This window comes from Oxyura jamaicensis, chromosome 1 (genome assembly GCF_011077185.1).
Source record: "Oxyura jamaicensis isolate SHBP4307 breed ruddy duck chromosome 1, BPBGC_Ojam_1.0, whole genome shotgun sequence".
Lineage (NCBI taxonomy): Eukaryota > Metazoa > Chordata > Aves > Anseriformes > Anatidae > Oxyura > Oxyura jamaicensis.
Genome location: NC_048893.1, coordinates 126053199 through 126074632, shown reverse-complemented (window position 1 = coordinate 126074632; position 21434 = coordinate 126053199). Strand labels below are relative to the sequence as shown.

Sequence of the window (21434 nt, the reverse complement as noted above, 5' to 3'; positions counted from 1 at the left end):
AATATATTGGTCAGGAAGGTAAAGAGGCTGGAACTTCTTCTACTACTTTTTTTTTTTTTTTTACATACTGCTCAAGAAAGCACCTTGCACTCCCAATAGCCACAGAGGCTGTGAAGCTGTGCTTTGAAATGTAGTGCCATTGCATTTAGTCAGGCAGAGTTACAAAGCAGATTACTTCATATTTTTAAAATATGCAAAGAATTTAGAACGTGTTGCATAATTTGACAAGAGAGTTATTTGGAATTCTAGGGAGGAGATTTGAGCATATCACAAATTATTTTTCTGTCCTATTTTTGTTACTCCTGTTACAAGAGCAATGAACTACCTAGGAAGAAATCCCTCATGTCTTTCAAAATAGCATTTTTTTATTTTATTTTATTTTATTTTATTTTATTTTATTTTATTTTATTTTGTCTTTGGAGTTATTTAGACAATTGCTTCTGCATGGTTTCAACTCTTAACCTAGATTTTATTCTTAAATGTTATTACAGAGGAAGGTGGTGTCTACTAGAGAGCAGCACTGTGCAGGTAGGGCATCATGAATCAGGAAACACAAGCTATTATGTTGGTCTGTATTTGTGCAGCTCTTCTGGGGGTGATTTATAGACTTTCCATTTGACAAAAAGTATCTGGCAGGATGAGCTGGCACATCCAAAAACTCTTTCCTACTTATGTAACCAAGGAGAGGTAACTGTGAAACCAGTACATTTATTTACAATACCTTCTCCTGTGCCACTTATTTTACTCACAAGTTTCCAAAAATGACTCTTCATTGTGTGGCAATAATACCCAGTGACAGACCACTGACTCTAACCCCCCTGGATCCCCACCACCCCACACACCATTTTGGGTTATATCACAAGCTATAATTACAGTATCACTCATGTAAATCATTAGAAGTAATCTATAACACTTTTATAATTCAGCTTTTCTGAGTAAAAGTCCTGTGCTGTGTAAGTCTCCTCTGTACCTTTGTTCTTTGCCTTATGGGAAGCAAATGCAAAGCAGTTTTAGGAGATGCATAAGTAACACTGGCTTTCCATTCACAATAGACTATTTGTGGGAAAAGATGTCCACTATCCTCCTGAAAAAAATGTTACTTTTAAATAAGATCATATCTTAGATCTTTAGTGTTACTAGAAAATCTGTTGCCATATTACAGTAAATTCAGGCATGGGTCTTCTACAATAATCTTAGGGTACAACCCTTATTAGCTACCCAAGAATGTAACTCCATTTAAACCTGATAACATTGTGTGTGATCATCCACAGCACGGAAAAGTCTAGCCTAACAGAGTGGTAGAAAATGTTATGTTCCACAGCTCTGCACACATCCTGTGCTTAAGTTAGATGACTTCAATCTTATTTTACAATCTAGTGTCGGGATTTAAGAGGATTTGGACTTTACTAGCAGCATTGTCTTTTCATGTGACAGATTAGCAGAGGGGGAGGAGACAGACTGTTACCACTATTGAAGTGGCTCTTTGCTACTTAGGTACTTGTATTCTACCTCACATTCATATTTATTACCTTAACTTCTACCAGAGTAGTACTGATATTGACAAGGTGGGGACTGTCCCTTGAAAGTCAATCTCAGTCAGCACATGAACATTTTATTATAAAATTATTTATTCTTCCACTGGAAAAACTATAGTTCCATGCCCATTGCCGTGGCTTTCCAAAAGAAAAAAAAAAAAGAAAAAAAAAAAGAAAAAAAAAAGAAAATCTTCACATGCCTTGAAATAACTTTTCTACGTTAAATACATATATATATAAAGACATTTAAGAAGAAATGCAGAACTTCTAACTGAAATAGAAAATACGTACAAAGAAGTTTTGTTAGCTATTCTGTATTACAGGCAGAGGCTTCACAGACTTATACAAATAGTGCTAGAACCACTAGATTTTATTAAACTATACAGTGTTTATTACTGGGACATGGTGACTTCTGAAATTGTAACTGCATGCTATGTGAATCCAGCAAGTTTGACAAATTTGTCTTCCCATGGGCATAATTACAATAACAACAATGCTTTCAAAGGCTAAAAAGTTGTGTCTTTTTGGGGGGGACAAGTAGCCATTCTAGTTATTTCTGAACTCAATGTCTTTGGATTATGATTAGCTCCTCACTTTTCACCCATTTTTTCTCTTTCCTACTTGCCCTTTTTCCTACCTCTCCTTCCACCATCATCTCTCTTCCTTTTTGGGTCTTTTAATTAAATTGTCTCGGATGCTTCTCATCCTTTTTCATGGTTTCCTAACACCTTCTTGACTGTGCCCTCCCATCAGCCACTTTTGTCTCTCTCATTTCCTCCTAATCTACATACAAATCCAGGCTGAGTCTCTAGCAATGAATTTCCAATACCCTTATTTTTCTGTTGTGCCTAATGTACTTGTTTTGCATAAAAATAATAAACCCTCCTAAATAAATAATAAAGCCTAATGCAGGTACTTTGTTATGCAACTAGCACAGCTATTGTCAAAACCCCATTGATCATCTTGCTTAAGGAAAGAATAATTTACATTTTAATGACACAAAATTAGTTGCTTTTTCACTTCATCAGGCATTTAAAGCAAAGTGGGGATATGGACATTATACTTGAACATGTACTGCCTCACTAATTCCTCTAATGCTGTGCACGTCTCCAGCTGACATACAAAAACATTGGATGTGAGGTAAATACAAACACAACAGAAGAGCTACATAAACTGAAGGATAATGCTGCCAAGAGAACAAAAGGTTCTGAGCTGGTCATAAGAAAGCTTAAACTGGAAGTTTTAACCTTTCCAGCCATCTACGCTTTGAATTCCTAAAACCATATTCCAACAGAAATAATGGAAGGCATAGGAAGGAACTCAGTATCAGTAAATGAACCATGATCATTTTTGAGAGGGTTCAGATGATGTGACTATATGTGATAGGAGATGACCATATTTAATGGTCCAGGATGTCACTTCTGCAGCTCTATATTCCTGTGTCTCAAATAAAAAGGAAGGCTTTTTTTTTTTTTTTTTTTTTTTTTTTGGGTGCGGGAGGGTTTTAAAAAAGTGTGAAATGCTGTTGGAGATCAATTTGTACACATGCAGTTGTCTTGGATGACAGGATCAAAAAATATTGGCTGGATAGCTATGCCAATTAGATTGTAAAGCCAAGCCACACATCTGCATGCTTGCTCTTATTCTGGTTAACAGTGATGTCTGTCCTTGACTGCTAGTGACTGGTCACTGGATTTAACCACTGAGCTTACATCAGAGCAGCAGTCAAAGGTTAGATGGAAAAAGTTGTAGGTACAGGAGCCTTTTCTAAGTAAATGGCATAAATAATCATGTATTCCTGGAACTTGCTCTCAGGGATGGAGGTCTTTTGCCAAATGCATTGCAATGTATGGCTTAGTACAGAGACGTCATCATTCCAGAAGGAAAGCAGCAGCATCCTAAACACATACTGCAGGAGAATTAAGATAGTAAATAACAGAGGAGAATGGAGAGATGAAATAATATTCTTCCTGGAAAGGAAACAGGTGGTTACAGAATTTAACTGTTACATGAAATCATACTTGAATGTAATTCCACAGATTTGGTTGAGCAATAATCAGGAAATCATTTGCTGGCAACTCATGTGCTGGCATTGCGTATTTACAGACAATACTGGCATTACAATGACAAGTGGGATGCCCATAATGAGAAATCCACCACGCTGTTCATTCTGTGCCAGCTCCCATTTTAAGCAGTACATGAAGCAAAGCAAAGCACTGGAGGGAGAGACAGCACGCTCATAAACAGGAATATGTGAAACTCCAGGCTGCATTTTACTTTTTGACATAGCAGAGAAGGCTCCATGTCTCCTCTAAGCTCAACTTCAGCCCGTTCCCATCTGACAGAAATGAAACTGCAGAACATGACAAATATTAGAGAGGAATTCCAGGGCTCCTCAAAAATAAGGGGAAAAGCAGACAGTTTGACTGTTCCATTTAACAGGACAAAGCTTGTAGACTGTGAAAATTACAAGAATTGACATTCAAAATGATGAGTCAGGTCTCTGAAAAATAATGAGATGGCCTACACAATGAAAAGCCTTTTAAAAAAATTAATGTAACTGTTTTTTTCTTTTTTTTTTGTTTGTTTGTTTTTTGTTTTTTCCTGTTGTTTTTTTGGCCTTCTGATATATGAACAATGTGTGTGCCCTAATTTCAGGCACAGATCACTCATGAGATGAGGCTGGGAAAAATAAAATAAGATTTTACATTTTCCTGCCTGTTTTAGTGCCACTAGTCAAAATGACATTTACTCCCATGTCATGAGATGCTGTCACGGTTGCTGTGCAACTCCGTCTCCTCTGCCAGTTAATGGGGAACTTTGCCTGTTTGTGCTTAGGCAATATTTTTATGTTCTTTCAGCAGCTGAAAAGATCAGAAATCCAATTTTCCATCAGGAAAAAAAAAAAAAAAAGGAAAAAAAAAAAGGAAAAAAAAAAAGCTAAGATGTTTACCTTTATTGTCATCTCAAAGCTTTAAGACAAACATCAGAAATCATGGAATTATGATAGCATCTTTAGAATTGACAATGATGAAAAAAAAATCCCAGTTCCTCTAACAGGCCCGGCACTGTGGGCTTTGCACAGGTATAGGAATTTTCATTGAAATGGCAGGTGGCCAATGTTGACATGACCACGCACGCATTACTTGTGTTCTGGTGTTTGCAGAGTAAACTCCCAGATTGTAAAGTTGCCTGTCCCACCAGCTAAGCTGCAGATGGGTGAAGCTTGAAAGAATGAAGGGGTAAGAATAGAAGCAAAAAGTTATTTTTGATACCATGCCTACTCATGGCAAGGCATTTGTTGCTCTTCCGTGTTGGAAGCTAATCATACTTTCTTTGGAGACAGAGATGACTTGTACCCTTGTCACCAGCACTATTTAAATTTCCAACAGTACTTCTGTAATTAAGCCTGATTCTAGTTATTTCTCATTATAAAAATGGTATGAGGCAGCTGGTGTTCTGTAGCCCACTCACAAACAGCCACACTTGCAGGTTTGTTAATGAAAAAGCTATTCCCCTTATTGTCAGACACCTGGTGCTGGAAGGTCCACAGGGCCTCTCTCTTGTGGGATCAATGCCTTCCTCCTGAGTGGGAGCTATTGCTTATATCAGGTGAGGTTTGGGGCAGTCACAACCTGTCAGGCTGTGTTAGCTGCTTGTAAACATGAAGTAGATTAGAACACAATTTAATGTTTGCTCAGGATCAGAGTGGGCTGGCCTCCTGGCTCCAAAGAGAGGTGGGGGTGGTATGTGGCAGGAACTGGGGTAAAAGAGAGGCCAACAGGAAAGGAAGGGGGGAAATGTACGATGATAAACAAGGATGCAGAGGAGAGAGACTGGGCTTTTTGAAATGTGGGGTGTAAGAGCAAGCACAAAAGGAAGGTGGGAAAGTATGTCCTGAGATCAGACAAAGGATAGGACAGGGATGAAGGATGAACAGGAATAAGGTGAACACAGAGCACCGCTGAGCTCAGGATTTCATTGCAGTACACATGAATACCTCTGAGCTCACTTGGCTGCACATATATGCCACCCTCCCTCCACGGGATTTTCCTTGGATGTTGATGACTGGCTACAGCTGCTATTTTTAGGGCATCTGTAGTGAGCTGAGCTCCGCTGCTGGCCAATCTGAGGGCCAGCCTATTTCCATCTGGAGGAAACACTGTTCAGGTGTTAAAGATCACACCAACTTGAGTGTTTCTGATTAAAAACATGCTGTCAGGCTTTTTTTTTTTTTTTTTTTTTTTTTTTTTTTTTTTTTTTTAATGGCTTCTGTAATAAGGGAGGCCACAGCCTACAGGGCTTCTGCCTCTCTGCTTGCAGAAGAGGGAAATGCTGACCTTTTGGATGATGTTGATAAGTGGATTTTCTGGGGTTACCAGAAATGAAAGGTGTTGAGCTGGGATGGAAAGAGATACAGACCAACAGCCCAAGTCTGAATGATATCTTATGACATTCTCGTGAAAGCAGGGTAAAAAAGAGTGGATCTTGAATGAAATGCTAGGTGAAGAAATCTGAGCAGTGTCCATTAACTTTGAAGACACTTAAGGAGCATCAGCAAATGCTGATCAGAAGGATTTACCTAGTATATGAAGGAGACCTTATGAAGAGGATTCCTAGAGTATTTGGATTACAGCCCTGCCTCTGCCACAACATCACTCAGTAATGTTAATGAGTTCTTTTTTATTATTATTTTATTTGGCTAATTGTTCATTCTCAGTCTCTGCATTTTGTTCTGTTCATACTCTATTTGTAATATTCCAGGGCTCATTTCTTTCAGGGTGTCCTGCCATCCCTGGCATTGTGCCTGATGTGCTGGAGTGCTGAAGCTACAGCTCTGTTTTGATCCCTGCTTGTTCATCTGCAAAATGTAAAGTCCCCATCCCCAGAGCAGTCTCCCTGAACTACCTGTGTGACCTGAGCCTACCTTCTAGGGGGTGGTTACAAAACCTGTTTTTTATGAATCTTAAATGCCTTGGGAGTGGCGTGCCTGAAAAAATAACTGTTCTATAGCAGTTTCTTCTGTTTTATTAATGATTAAAGTACTCATCAATGTAATTGCCAGTTAAACTTGTACTTTGTACCAAATCTCTGGGGGTGTCTCTCGAATTTGCCAACTAAATTTGAGACATTCTTTTTTTGAAACTTTTTCTGTCAATGTTATTGTTATAGGCAATGTGGGTAGCTACATCAGCCTAAGCACTTCTGATCCTGTTCCACTATTAATGTAAATGTAGAAGTAGTGACATGGCACCTAAGTATGGAAACACATACAAGTTCATATATATATATATATATATATAAATGAAAAAGTGTCAGCTGCTATAAACTGACTCACCGCTGTAGACTTGAGCTACTTCAGACTTTGAGAGCAGAACATTTAGCTTGTTGTAATCTTGTTGAAAATCAGTGGGTCTACAGATGATGCTAGGCAACAAGTGTTGGGTTCCATGCTTGTATTACTTCTGGTAAAGAGGATTGCAGAGGCAAAGCTGTTAACTATGAATGGCTACTCTGCTAAGAAGAAGAACAAGTAGTGACAAAGCTGTAATGGCATGGTATCTTGAGCTAATCTCATAGATCAGTGAAAAGAAGTTATTGTCAGGGTAAGCAGAAAATAATTTAGCCTTTCTGAAAATACTGTTGGTTAGGGAGAGAAAGAAGAGATGACACCCTTTGTGCGAACCAGCATAATAATCATTTTTTCATCTTTCCTGCAGAAGAGAAATTGACATATCCATCTAGCCATCTGTGGAGATAGACCAATTTATCCCTGTGAGACTTGGAAGCTGTAGATGGATGCATTTGATTAATAATTAATTTCCTACTAAACTAATAGAATAGACACCTCTTCCCATGTATGTAGTCAAACCCCCAGACTCCTTGAGGGTTTGGGGGAGGAGAAAGGGATGAAGGGGTGAAGAAACAGTCAGCCTACAATCCATGCTTGACAGTCAGTAAAATCTAAATGGTAGATAGGCCACACTTTCTTCAATGAGTACAAGAAGATGACATATTTTGTAGCCTTTTAGAAAATCATTTGCATAAAGACACTCTTGAAATTAACTTTAAAAATCTAACCCATATTTAGAAGATGACTGACAAGAAGGAAGAGAATTTGATATATTGACATTTCAGGAAAAAAAGTCTTTTGTTAATACTGGAAATCAGCAATTTGAACAGCTCAATTCTTAATCCAGGAAATTACCTAGTAAAAATGAGACTAGTTAGCATTTTCAGGACACTTCAAATATTTAAAGAAAGAGTAAGTCATATTTTCAATGGCATATATATGTCTACAAAATGTATGTTTTTTTTTTTCTCTAATGGCTTATATCTTTAATGCATATGCTATTTGCTCCCAAAGGTTAAATAAGGGTTTATTTCCTATGGTAATGTGCAGAGGACTACTAGGTGCTTTTCTTCATCTCAATGCAGTTCACTACCACCGACAACCAATCTCTGTTTTCCTGATATTGTCATCTTGCACACTAAGGCCTGTGTCAAGAGGACAAGAACGGCAAATTCTCTATGTAGCCCATGAGTAGGCAAAAGCACAGAAATGGTGAATGGGCTTTTTGATCAGATTCAGAACATTTTGATTACAGTTTTCTAAATATCATCTTCTTGTCATAGTGACTTGATTGCAGGACAGTAGGACTAAGTGATTCAGTCAAACCATCCCAAAAAATTCACATGATGAAGAAGCAAGCTGAAAGAGACTGAGTAAGCTGTATTTGCTGAGGAAAAAAATATATATATGTCTTGAGGAGCCACAGGAGAAAAACAGTGAAATATTTCTTCATACAGATCACATTTGCTGTAGGACAACATACTTTCTAAGTTAGCAGCTGTCCCATTGGTTCACTGGCATAATTAAAAAAAAATAATATAATTGTACCATGTTAGTGTTTCAATGTGCCTTCAAATGAGACAATTTAGTTTTTGTCCTTGATGGTGAATGAACACAAAGTTTTATTTATTTGTTTTGTGTGTGTTCAGTGTTTTTTTTTTTTTTTAATGTGCTGAAGGTAATCTGAAATAATAAATGTGCTCCTTTTATATAAACTAAATCAAACTCTTAACTGTTTTTCTTTATCTCTTTTTTTTTTTTTTTTCTCCAAAGCAGATAGTCATTTGTAATTATGTCATCCCAGCATCTTGGTTTGTTAAAAACAGTTTATTCTCCCCGCAGTTACAAGAAAAATATAACAGAGGAGAAGCCTTGGAACAGATTTCAAAACAACTGTAGAAAAGTAAACTACCTGCCCCCCTAAAAAAAAAAAAAAAAAAAAAAAAAAAAAAAAGTATATTCCCACCCAAGTAAAATTATGCTTTATCAGGGACAAAAATGGCCGTAAAAGAGAAATTTAGTTTTTATGATAATGTTCTTTTAGGCTTAGTTTCTTGTTTCTGCTTTCTTTATCTTTTAATGCTATGTGATTCTAGTTTTTACTGTATTTTTTTTTTTCTTTTAATGTGTAAGCAGTAAGAATGAATGGTTGAAAATGGGTCTCATACACAACAAAAATACTATTGAGGAAAAAAAAAGTTATGTTTTCTTCCTTTGTTAATCCAAAACAAAGCTTTAAAATGTATGTCCCATGATCAGTCACTTCAGGTTTTACATTGTTTGGGTTCACCGCTCTACGTAAAACATTCACTAATACATTAGTGGAGAGCATTTCTTGCTGTCTTACTGTTCTTGTCTCTGCCTCTTTTCTGTCCAGCCAATGCAGCCTGCTTTGATTACATGTTCGGTCTTCACACACTCTCATGTCCTTAAAAGCTAACTGGGGATAGAGTCTGGACTCTGAGTCTCTAAGATTTGTCCTTGATTCTTCAAACTATAAGTATGGAGCTTTGGATAAAATCTGTAGAATTCTAACAGCTTTTTTTTTTTCCTTTTTTTTTTTTTTTTTCCTTCAATTTTAGGCTTACTTTAACCTTATCCTGTCCCATGGACTTGAAGAATTTTCCTATGGATGTACAAACGTGCACAATGCAGCTAGAGAGCTGTGAGTGTCCAATTGCTTTACGTAGTGAACAACAATACTTTAACTCTTGGTGGTTAGATAGTATGTGCATTTTTGTATTTTTGTGTTCAGACTCAATATTCCTATTTTGTAATGAAGAGTCATGGAGGAGGAGTGCTTTAACTACCCATCACCTACATGGCAGTCCCTGCTTACAGTGCTCTTCCAGCTCCCTTTCCTTTCTTTCTCCACCTCTCCCATCAGGGCTGCACCACTTCCAGGAATAACCACAGCAGTACCGTACATGAGAAAATAAACCTTAGGAAAGTAAGAACAACTAGTATGCACCCAGGGATGAGCTATGTCTGATTAAGACAAGCTAAGGTCTTTTGAGAAATGCAAGCAACGTACTAAATGAAGCAGAGGTCTTATTGGCTATCACAGACTCACAGCATGGCTGAGGCTGGCAGGGACCTCTGGGCTCACCTGCTCCAACCCCTGCCCAAGCAGAGACACCCAGAGCAGGCTGCACAGGACCATGCCCAGGTGGCTTTTGAAGATCTCCAAGGAGGAGACCCCACAGCCTTTCTGGGCAGCCTTTCCAGGGCTCTGTCACCCACACAGCAACAACACAGAAGTGCTGCCTGGTGCTCAGAGGGAGCCTCCTGTGCTCCAGTTTGTGCCCAGTGCCTCTTGTTCTGTCACTCAACATTAATAAACCAAATATGACTTAGGTTCTAGCACACACTCATCCATAGGATGTCGCTCTTAACAGGATCCTTGACACCATTTTGACCAGTACCAAGCAACAGTCAGAAAAAAAACAGAAGTGTATCAGATAACAGCACAAGCCAGCAATCATTCCTGATAGCCAGTATGTGCCATGCCACCTTGTGTTGTGTTTCTTTTTTTTTTTTTTTTTTTTTTTTTTGGGTGGGCATCTGGGAGAGAAACAGGTTTACCTATATGAGTATAAGCAGCAGGTTACCAGGGTACCGCTTTGTGTGTGGCTGAAGAACAAGCTGGTCATGGCTTGTTTAGTTTGCTTGTAGATGTATAGCCACCACAGTCAAAGAGAGTTCAAGACTCTTCCTTACAACTATACACTTCCCAGTGTTAAGGTTTACAAAAACTGCAGGTTTATTTTTAGGTAAGGACCCAGAATCATGCAGTCTGGAAATCCTTGTTTGCTGGTGCCCAACAACTAAATAAAGAAAGAATAAAGTAAAGCAAAATGCTGGCTGATACATAGACACACAAACACAAAAATGTCATTTCAGTTGTAAACAGTATCTTTAATAGGCCAGCAAAATTATTTTAGAGGCAAACCAAGACTGTATTTCAGAAAATAATGGTGTTACACATTTGTTGCTCTTAGTATAGGAGTAGTGAATTATTAGGAAATTAACAACTAATAGCAATTCTGCTATTGTTAATCAGTTGAAAAATATAGTTCACATTTAGTGGAATAAATGGCATTTCTAAGGCATAATAATACTTGCTTTTGATATTTTAAGACAGTTACCATCTAATGGACTCTGATTTCTCTATTCTAGTTGGCTACACTATGAACGATCTGATATTTGAGTGGCTAAGTGATGGACCTGTGCAGGTTGCAGAAGGCTTAACCTTGCCACAGTTTATTTTGAAAGAAGATAAAGAACTTGGTTATTGCACAAAACATTACAACACTGGTGAGCATTATTCTATTTTTTTTTTTTCTTAATAGTATCTATTAAGATATGGGAAAAATGAGTGAAATGAATATATATATATTGAAATTAAAATTTGATTCAGCTACTCTTTTTTTTTAAAAAAAAATCTGAAAAAAATCTCCCTTTTATTGTTGTTTGCTTTAAAGATTTTTTTTTTTAAGTTTCCTTTAGCTTCATTAAGGATACTCTAACTTGCATATCCTTATATTCTCACATCCTTAAAATCATTAAGGATTTAAAAAACTTTAAAAATTGGAAAGATCTACTAATTTCTTTTTCCTCAAAATGAAACATTTATAGCAAGCTATTTTTTAAAACTATATTGATACATCAGTTTTAAAGTATTGAGTCTTACAAATTTGATTTATTTCTGCAGTATATCAAAATACTACTGAAGAAAAGTATCAAACTTTCACCAGCTTTTTATATGTGGTCTGATTTACAAGATGTAGTATTTGAAGTGACAATGCTTTCATTGCTGATCTGACTAGTGTACAGACATGAAATAAATGGAATTTTTTTGCTAAATAATGTAATTTTCTCCCTGCTTTTGCTTTTTAAAAGTTTCAGATGCGTTTTCTATCTTTAGCTTCACAGAGCAGAGAAAAGAGAGAGGTCTGTTAAAATTTTGGATTTATCTTCTTGGAGTCTGTTTAATAAGGCCAGCATTTAGAGAACGGTTTGCTGGATGTTTCCTGGGATTAGGTATAATCCCTGTCATCTAAAATAGTTTTTTTCATCATTTCAGCATAAAAGTCAATCTGTCTGCATCAGAGACATTTGTTTCACTCTGTGAAATAACATAACATGAGATATTCTGTCCCTGTCAAGAATAAAGTCACATTCTTTTATTATGAAAATAAAATTATCGTCTTTAATTTTTAGAAATGCAGATTCTCATTTTGGGGCCCAAATTGCCAAGGAAGGACTTGTTGTGATTTCACAGTCCAAGATCTGTGGAAAGGGGGACTAATATTACTGCTCATCATAAAAGGGAGCATCAGAAATAAATATCAATCAGCAGAATTTATGCACTTGTAATTTGGCTGTTGCAAAGTTTAGCTATTTCCCACCACATGACTCAAGCTCTGAGTAGGTGATTTCATGTGTTTTTCTAACTGCTGACTCTCAGTTAACCATTTTGCAGGGTGGAACATCAAAAGTAAAACTGGAGGGAGAGCATGGACAATAGCTTCCTTGTATACCCATGGAGATTCTCCACAAATGATAAAAATGTTTATTAGTAGCTCCCACTACATGTAGTTAAACAAAATGACTGTATCATTAGTTCAAAGTGTGTAGCCTGGGAAGGGGAAATGAGAAGCAGTATTCAAGCCAAAGAAAACTTTGCCTACATACATCCACAGCAAAGCATTACTGTCTTCTCTGAGGCATGGTCTTTCAAGTCTGGGGTGAAATCAAAATATAGATGAAAGCTGTATTCAGCCTTCTCCTCCTACCCGCACTGCAAGGTGCTCCACTCAGATTGTGCCACAGGAATCTGGAGAGCATTTGGTGGATTGGTGTGCTCCAGTGTCATCACTGCCACAGGTAGCCTCTTTCAAAAAAACAGATTCCTTCTGTATGGACCGACCGATCAGGATGTGTCTACACAGGTCTCAGAGTCACTCATTTCACAGCTTCTGTCCTACCAGATTACTCATTTTTTCTACCCTCCTCACTTTGACAAATTGCCTCTGCATTGTCCCTTGTACCAACTCCTACCTGTCTGAACCTGCCGTTTTGCTTTTGTAGACTTTTTATGTATTTATCACAAAATTGAAAAAAAATCTCATTTCACCTGCAAAGGATTTATGAGGAACAGTGCCTCTTAGTGTACTCAACCGACTGACAAAAAAAGGGGTTCTTTGAAACAATTAGCATGACATTTCAGGAATGACAGACATTCCTGTGCTTTGGATAGTCTACCTTGAGTGAGAGCATTCACAATATCTAAACCCCAGCCAGGACACTAACATGGAGAACAGCACAAAGTGATTGGCTTCATAGCTGGAGAGCTCTCACAACTCTGGACATTATATCCCCACTGCATGGCTATCTCCACTGTCAGGCAATCCTAAACTTCTGTCCTCCTTTACCCCTGCAAAGCAGGTATTTATTGTCTGGAGAATAACTTACCTCACATGAGAGGTAATCCATCACCTCACATGACATGTAATCCATTATTGTGGATTTCCAGGAGTTAGCCTTTTGGTGAAACTCAAAGTGAACTTTGAGCTGATTCTGCCATTTAAAGATATCTTTTAAAGATAAAAGCAAATGACGTGGCCAGAATGAAATCTACCATAGGACTTTAATTGTTTATAATTTGCTTAATTACAAGGTTACTTAATCTCATGAAATTAATAGAGCAAAATACTGACACCCTTTAATACTAAACATTATACTTTAAAACAAAATCTTTTTAATTTTTTGAGAAAAAAATATTATATTTCCCGGAGGTGTAACAACTGTTCTACTACTTGTTTTCCCAGTTAATGTGAAGAATTGGAACAGTCTCCTTCAGGGCCTCCATGTGTCTTCCAGGCTAGAGTGCAACAAGTGGCTGACTTGTACTGCTAGGTTACAGAACAGGCCTCACCTCTAGTCTATGTTTAGAAAGCAAGATATAGCTGTGCAAAAAACATTTATGAAAATAATTTCCTGTTCTAGGAAAGTTTACATGCATTGAAGTCAAGTTTCATTTGGAGCGTCAGATGGGATACTATCTAATCCAGATGTACATTCCTAGCCTGCTGATCGTCATTTTGTCCTGGGTTTCTTTCTGGATCAACATGGACGCTGCCCCGGCTAGAGTTGCACTGGGTATCACTACAGTTTTGACAATGACCACCCAAAGTTCAGGATCAAGAGCTTCCCTCCCAAAAGTAAGGAAATAATTTTGTACCATTAATTTGTTATTACCAAGAAATAATGGTAGTACTTCTGAAGTTTCTTAAAGATCTGTGTATGTATGCATTTGATAAGAATACCTGAGAAAGAGGTATCCAAGTGTTTGGTATTTGGATTAAGGTTTTCTCTTGGTTTGTGGGATGGCCAGTGTTCTAAACTCTGGATTTTTAATGAATTAAAAATTAAAACTGCTGGTTTTGACACTTAGACATCAACATTTAGATGACAGATTTTCTGAAGTATGTAGGTACTTGACTGTACTTCTGAAAGCATTTTCCTGAAAACTAGATTGGGAACATTATAAATTCTGTCTGGTCTCTTCTGGACAGTTTCCCAAATATAGTCTCCCAAATAACTTGACATAGCTAGATATGGCACTTAATCTGATGGACATATAAATATATTTGAGTGTATATAAAATACATATATATAACATATATACACCTGAAATGTGTTTCTGGAGAATCTTTTCAGTGAGGAAGTGTCAATGTCTTTCTCTGTTTTATAGTAGATTTAGTTTATGTTCTCATTTGAGTGTTCTCTGCAGTTCTCCATCCGGTCTACACACAAAAATATCCTCTAATTTGATTACTTATTTATTTATTTATTTTAAATTGGGGCAGCTGCTGTAGATGAGATTATAGATTACAGATTGTGTTCCTTGATTAGTCAAGATGACAGCTCTTTTCAGCGGGGGCACAGCCTTAATGATTTTGTTGTTAGCATTCCCAGCAGAATTTATTGTGTGTGCTCAGGTTTTATACAATTTTCTGAAAGAGAACTTAGAGATAGATCAGTTTACAATCATCTGTGGATTCATGAGATAAATTCCCTGAAGAATTCTCTCTTACAGATGCCCAGAATCAGGAGGACTAGAATCATAAAACCATGCTAGCAACGATGAAAGCACAATTTTTGAGTGTTTGTATAGCATATGATCCACTCCAAAAAGCATGTTGTATTTTGTTGTGCTTTACCCTCAGTATCATATTTAGTCTCATTCCAAGTACTGTAATTTGCTCAAATGGAGCATGTATAGGGCGACTTTAAAAATTGCACAGATTGTGTTACTATTCTGTTGGTAATAACAAAGTATCACTTAAAATCTGGTGACTACAACAGTTAGTTCGGCTTCACTTGTTCACTTGGAGCCATGTATAATTTTCCATGCAAACTAAAAATCTTTCAAGTATTAACTCAGAATTTCAAATGTATAATTTCTTAACATTTGTTCAGACAAATCAGTCAATATTACCAAATGAACACTCTGAGAAGAAAGTCAACAAAGAGACAATCTTGGCAAGAACCATGCAGGCTCTGTAGATAGCAAGCCTGGAGTTACTGAAGATGGTGTCTAGATGTTGCAACATGATTCCATGCTGATATATTCCAAGTTTCTTCCAAATTAATTGCCTTGAGTACTGGAAGTGGTACAATCACTGTAGTGGAGATTTCCACTAACATTTCCAACAGAGCATACACACTCTGCCAAGAAGCTCTGCAGTGTTACTATGTCCATAAAGCTAATGCTTTAGAAAGACTTTTCATCATGTGCCTTAGATCCAGCTGAAATTTTTGTTCTTTTTGTTTTCCGCCTTGTCTGCAATGGAAAGCATTAGCTGGATACATTTCTGGGCTTCTGCTGAGTGGAAGAAAAGGGGAGATCCAGAATATACTGACTGTGGCAATTTGATTATTGGAGAGGTTCTTCTCCAGCTTCAAGATTAAATAGATTTATCTCAGTGGTTGTCAAAGGTGATGCTCTGGCCCCATTCCATCCTCTCCTATTGTTTTTTACTGTTGCTTTGCCAGAAGACAGACACTAAGGACATGTACCTCACCAGAGAGTCCAGTACACTTACTTCAGTCATACAACACCTGGTTGCTGCACTTCTGCTGTGTGAATGCAGCTGAGCTGTGCCATAAGAAACATGTCACTGATGTGAAACAAATTGCTTCAGAAGAGGCTCTGTGTGCAAAAGTAAGCAGTACCCCATGTTTGTGTACAGGTCTGTATCAGCAGTATCTGATTCCTTACACAAGGAAGAATGGCTCTATGTCCAGGTGGAGGCTGGTGACGAGCTGTGTCCCTCAGGGGTCTGTCCTGGGACCAGTGTTGTTTAATATCTTTATCAATGACATAGACAACTGGACTGAGTGCATGCTCAGCAAGTGTGCAGCTGACCCCAAGCTGAGTGGTGCAGTTGATACAACAGAAGGAAGGGATGCCATCTGAAGGGACCTGGACAAGATTGAGAAGTGGGTCCATGTGAACTTAATGAAGTTCAACAAGTCCAGGTGCAAGGTGTTGCATCTGGGTTGGGCCAATCCCAGACATGGGTAGAGAACAGACTGGGAGAACTCCTTAAGAGCAGCCCTGCAGAGAAGGACTTGGGAGTTCTGGTGGAGGAGAAGCTCAATGTTACCCAGCCGTGTGTGCTTGCAGCCCAGAAGGCCAGCCTCATCACCAAAGGAGTGGCCAGCAGGTCAAGGGAGGTGATTGTCCCCCTCTGCTCTGCCTTTGTGAGGCCCCACTTGGAGTACTGCATCCAGGTCTGGAGCCCCCAGCACAAGAAGGATGTTGGGCTGTTAGAAAAGGTCCAGAGGAAGGTCGTGAGGATACTCAGAGGGCTGGAGCACTTCTCCTATTAAGAAAGGCTGAGAGAGCTGGGGCTGCCTGGCTGGGAGAAGAGAAGGCTGCAGGGTGACCTCATTGCAGCTTTTCAGTACTTAAAGGGGGTATAAAAATGGTGGAAGGCAACTTTTGCTTGGGCAGGCAATGACAGTACAAAGGGGTGGATAGTTTTAAACTAAAAGAGGGGAAGTTTAGATTAGATGTTAGGAGGAAATTCTTCACTCAGAGTGGTGAGGCACTGGCACAGGTTGTCCAGAGAACCTGTGGATGCCCTAGGTGTTCAAGGCCAGTTTGGACAAGCCCCTGGGCAACCTGATCTAGTGGGTGGCATCCCTGCCCATGGCAAGGGGGTTGGAGCTAGATGATCTCGAGGTCTTTTCCAACCTTAATGATTCTATGATCTTTAAGATCCCTTCTAACCCAGGCCATTCTCTATATTCTATGATTCTATTACTCTATTACAAGAAGCAAGCTTTTCTTGTTGTTGCATGAGCCTAGCTATTTTAAAACCCCATCTGTAAGTTAACACTAAAATTATATTTCTTAATAAAATTTGTCCAGCTGAAATGCATTTAAAAATAAATGTATATATATATAAAAATAATTGAATCAAATCAGTGTTAAATCTGAACTTGCAAAATGGCTCTTTAAAATAAATGTTTTTCTGAGTCCTGTCTACATATTGCCAAGACAGAGGAAGTTAGGCTGTCAATAAAACACCCAAAATTTCTCCAAGCTTGAACATCTAAGATTATAAGACTTGAGAGGAGGGTTATTTTGGTAAGAGCACTGAAAAAAAAAAAAAAAAAAAAAAAAAAAAAAAAAAAAGATGCAAATTTGGTTTGTGAAAGCAGCCTAGATTTGAATACAATATATTTTTCCCCATCTTTCTTTGTGTCCTATTCTTAACACACATTTGGAGAATTTAACTTTACCTTTAACTTACACACTGGCTCCTGCCAAGACTTTCTCATTCTTCATTACTTTATTATAGCTTTAACAAAACAAACAAATAACAAACAAGGAAAGACAAAATCAAGCAAGCAAGCAAGCAAAAAAACAAACCCCACAAAGCATCAACATTCACAACCTTTAAAGGCAATAATTCCTTTACCTAAAGAAAAGCAAAGACGAATTGGACCAAGAAGATTCCTAGTTACTTTTTTGGTTAGTTTTCAAGTTACTATCTAAATGATGCAAGTGGTACTGTTTAGAAGTAATTACCAACATATTGTTTTCAACTCTGATACAATATTACATGACAGAGTTCTGCTTGCTTGAAATTGCTCTTTTCCATATTAATAACTACTATTCATTTTGATACACAGCTTTTTACAATGGCAGGTCATGGTGACACATACATTAGGCATTTGGTTACTGAAAATTAAACACGAGCTTGAGACTGTTGAAAATAAAAGAAAAGGAAAGAATGAAATTAATTCCAGCTGGTGTTTGTGGTTTGCTGCACTTAAGCATCTGTACTGGGTCTGGCTAGGATGTTAACTTTCCCTGCAGCAGCCCATACAGTGCTGCGCTCTGCACTTGTAGCTAGAACAGCAGAGGTATCACACTGGTGTTGTGTCTGCTGCTGAGCGGTGCTGGCACAGCATCAGGACTCTCTCTGACCCTCCTAGCGGGTGGGCAAAAAAGTGAGAAAGAAACATCAGCAGGGCAGCTGACCTAAACCAACCAAAGGGATATTCCATACCATATGATGTCACACTCAGCAATAAAAGGTGGAAAAAGGAAGAAGAGGGGAGGGGTGGGCTCTTGTTGCAAAAATATCTGTCCTCCTCCCGAACACCAGCTACGTGTGTTGAGGCCCTGCTTCAAGGATGTGGTCAAGCATCGCTCATTTGTAGAAAGTAGAGAGTTTCTTTCCTCTGCACTTCCACATAGCCTTTGCTTGTTTTGTTTTATTATTGCCTTTCCCCCTCCCTCTTCCTCTTTCCCTTTTTTCCCTTTAGTTGAATTGTTTAATTAATAATAATATTTCCTTAATAATATTTTTTCTCTTTAATTAAATCATCCTTATCTCAACCCGTGAGTTGTTCTTTCCTTTACTTCTTCCCCTCCTCATCTGAGGAGGGGGAGTGAGAGAGCGGTTGTGGTGTTCAGCTGCCTAGCACGGCATCTAGAAATCTTCTTCCAAATGAAATGTAGTTGTAGTTCTTTGGTAAATTTTCATAGTCCTTCTGTGGAATTATTAACTTCATATTATTTGAAATTCTGCCTAAGTATATAAAGTCAAATTCTGATGCCAACAACATACTAATTAATAAATCATTATGCTTTTTTCTTTTTTCTTTTTCTTTTTCTTTTTTCATTTTTCTTCTACAAAGTTGATTTGTTACAAAATATAGGAAGAAACTGTGAAAGAGATTAGAGCCCAACAAAACTACTGATCTCAGAAGCACAAGATGCAGTGCCTGTTTCAGAGAGCAGAAATGTTCTTGTCCTCTACACTTTAGCATAAAATGAACCAAGTTCTGCTTCCTTCATGGAGATGAAATAGTGGTTTCTTGTATATCAATACAAGAATAGCTTGCATTCAAAAATACAAGCTGTTGTATTAATAAAAATAATTATAACTAATAGCTGCAGAGAAATATTCACCATGATCTCAACCTCTTTTATACTGATGAAGTTATTCTGCATAAGCATTATCCACAACTGATAGTCTATGCCTGGATTCCTCTGGTCATGTCATCATTTTCCACTTAGAAACTTTGGCTAGATGAATGTCCATGCAGTAGCTTTCACTGATTGTCCAGTTGAGCAGAAATCCTGGATGTGAGAAGGGTGATCAGTTCTGGCACACATCCACAACGAGCCCTTCAGGAAACTCTGAACTTTATATGCGAGTTCTGTACATGAGCCCAGGAGCTGTCCTCCATCTAGGACTTGCTGGACTTCATATCTGCAAAGAGGGTTTATGGAACACAGGTCAGGATTTTGATGTAAACTGCCATACACCCATGCAATATTTAGCACATGGCTTGATAGAATGCCTTCTGTAAGTACCTGACCTACTGCACAAACATGGTAGCTTGTATTTATCTAAGCATGGTCTGAGGAACTTCTGGACATCACAAGGGACACAGAAATATAGAATATGCTGTTGCATGTTTTATGGTCCCAGCAGTGTATAAACAGACTGAGTAAAGGGGAGGGTACAAAGGAACAATAACTGCATAATAGGTGAGAAATGTTATGGAAAATATATTTTTTTTTTTTATTTTTTTTTTTTCCAGAGCATTGGATAACTATTCTCTTCCCATTCTATTTATTTTTAAACAGCTTCCCTTTTGTTGACTCAACAGAATCCAAAGTTTTAAAGCATTTTAGAAAGAGGCATTTGAAAGAATAATTAGTTCTCTGCTGTGCTAGTAATTGGGTATTTTTCAGATTGCTTTCTTCTTAGAACACATATAAACCAAACCTTAACAATAACAGTGCAAAAAAGTGAATTACTTTTCATGCCATAAAGCAAAGCATTTGAGGATACTTTAAGTCAAGTAAATGATAGCAGTTTTATTTTACACAGTTGTATAGCATTCATATTGTGTTACTTTCGTGTGTAGCACTTAATGAATGCATGTTACTTCCCTAGGGAGCAATCTGCGCAGAAAAAAAAAAAAATCATATTCAAAACTCACTGAAACCCCTGGGAAGCCTTCCATTCACTTCATTTTGCTTTGGATCACTAAATGCATTACCAATTGTAATAAAAGCACTATATTCTAATGGGTGCAGAGACCTGCAAAACCAAAGTCCATGAAGTCCATTCAATTTGGTAGTAAATTACTGCTTTTACATGCCATCCACTATCCTCAGCATTTTTGGAGACTTTTCAAGATTCTTTGGCTTCTAGCAGACCAATCTGAGAAAGTAACCTCTCCTTTCTTTAACGCCAAAATTTATCAAGTAAAGAAGCTCTGAGAGTACATCACATTTTTTATTTTGAATTAAGGTTAAAATAATGTCTTAATAAATAAAAAGAAAAAAGGAAGAAAAGGAAGAAAAGGAAGAAACAAGGAGAAATAACATTAGAGGAAAAGGAATAGATGCTGGTTTTAGAAATTATGCTATTCTATGTTCATTTGTTTTCATAGGAAGCAGAGTGTCTAGGGTGATAGCTTGCTCTTTCTTGTAACAACAGAGATGATGCATTTTGGTGCAGCAATATGTTTAAAAAAATAAAAAATAAAGTAACTTTGAATGGAAGCAGTTTTTGACAGATTATTTTTACTCTAGTTTCAGGATCTGAGGAGGAAGTACAAGAGTAATTCAATGATCATGAGATATGTTAATTAGTTCTTGGCTAATATGAGCTCTATGTCTGAGTGCTTGACATGTTGCTTAAATAAGTAGGCTAACCCTATTCTTATTAGTTATTTACAAAATCCTGTGGGATATCTGATGATCCGAAAACACTGCCATGGTATTTAATGTCTGCCTTATGTTACATAATATTTGTTCTTATGGGGGAACTGCAAACAAATTTCCACTTTTTAAAATTTGTTCCGTGTCCTTGAGTAGATTTAGAAAGCATTTCACAGAAAAATTCCCTTCCCTTCCCTTCCCTTCCCTTCCCTTCCCTTCCCTTCCCTTCCCTTCCCTTCCCTTCCCTTCCCTTCCCTTCCCTTCCCTTCCCTTC

General features: G+C 37.7%; 1 protein-coding gene across 5 annotated transcripts in view; it reads left to right on the top strand.

Moving 5' to 3' along the window:
- Positions 1-21434, top strand: part of GLRA2 (glycine receptor alpha 2) — a 130921-nt gene that overhangs the window by 31777 nt on the left and 77710 nt on the right. For all 5 annotated transcript variants that reach the window (XM_035328843.1, XM_035328615.1, XM_035328698.1 and 2 more), the window contains 3 exons: positions 9471-9553; positions 11068-11205; positions 13900-14114. In XM_035328843.1, the coding sequence (XP_035184734.1) occupies positions 9471-9553; positions 11068-11205; positions 13900-14114 (436 nt within the window). The remainder of the gene's footprint in view (positions 1-9470; positions 9554-11067; positions 11206-13899; positions 14115-21434) is intronic.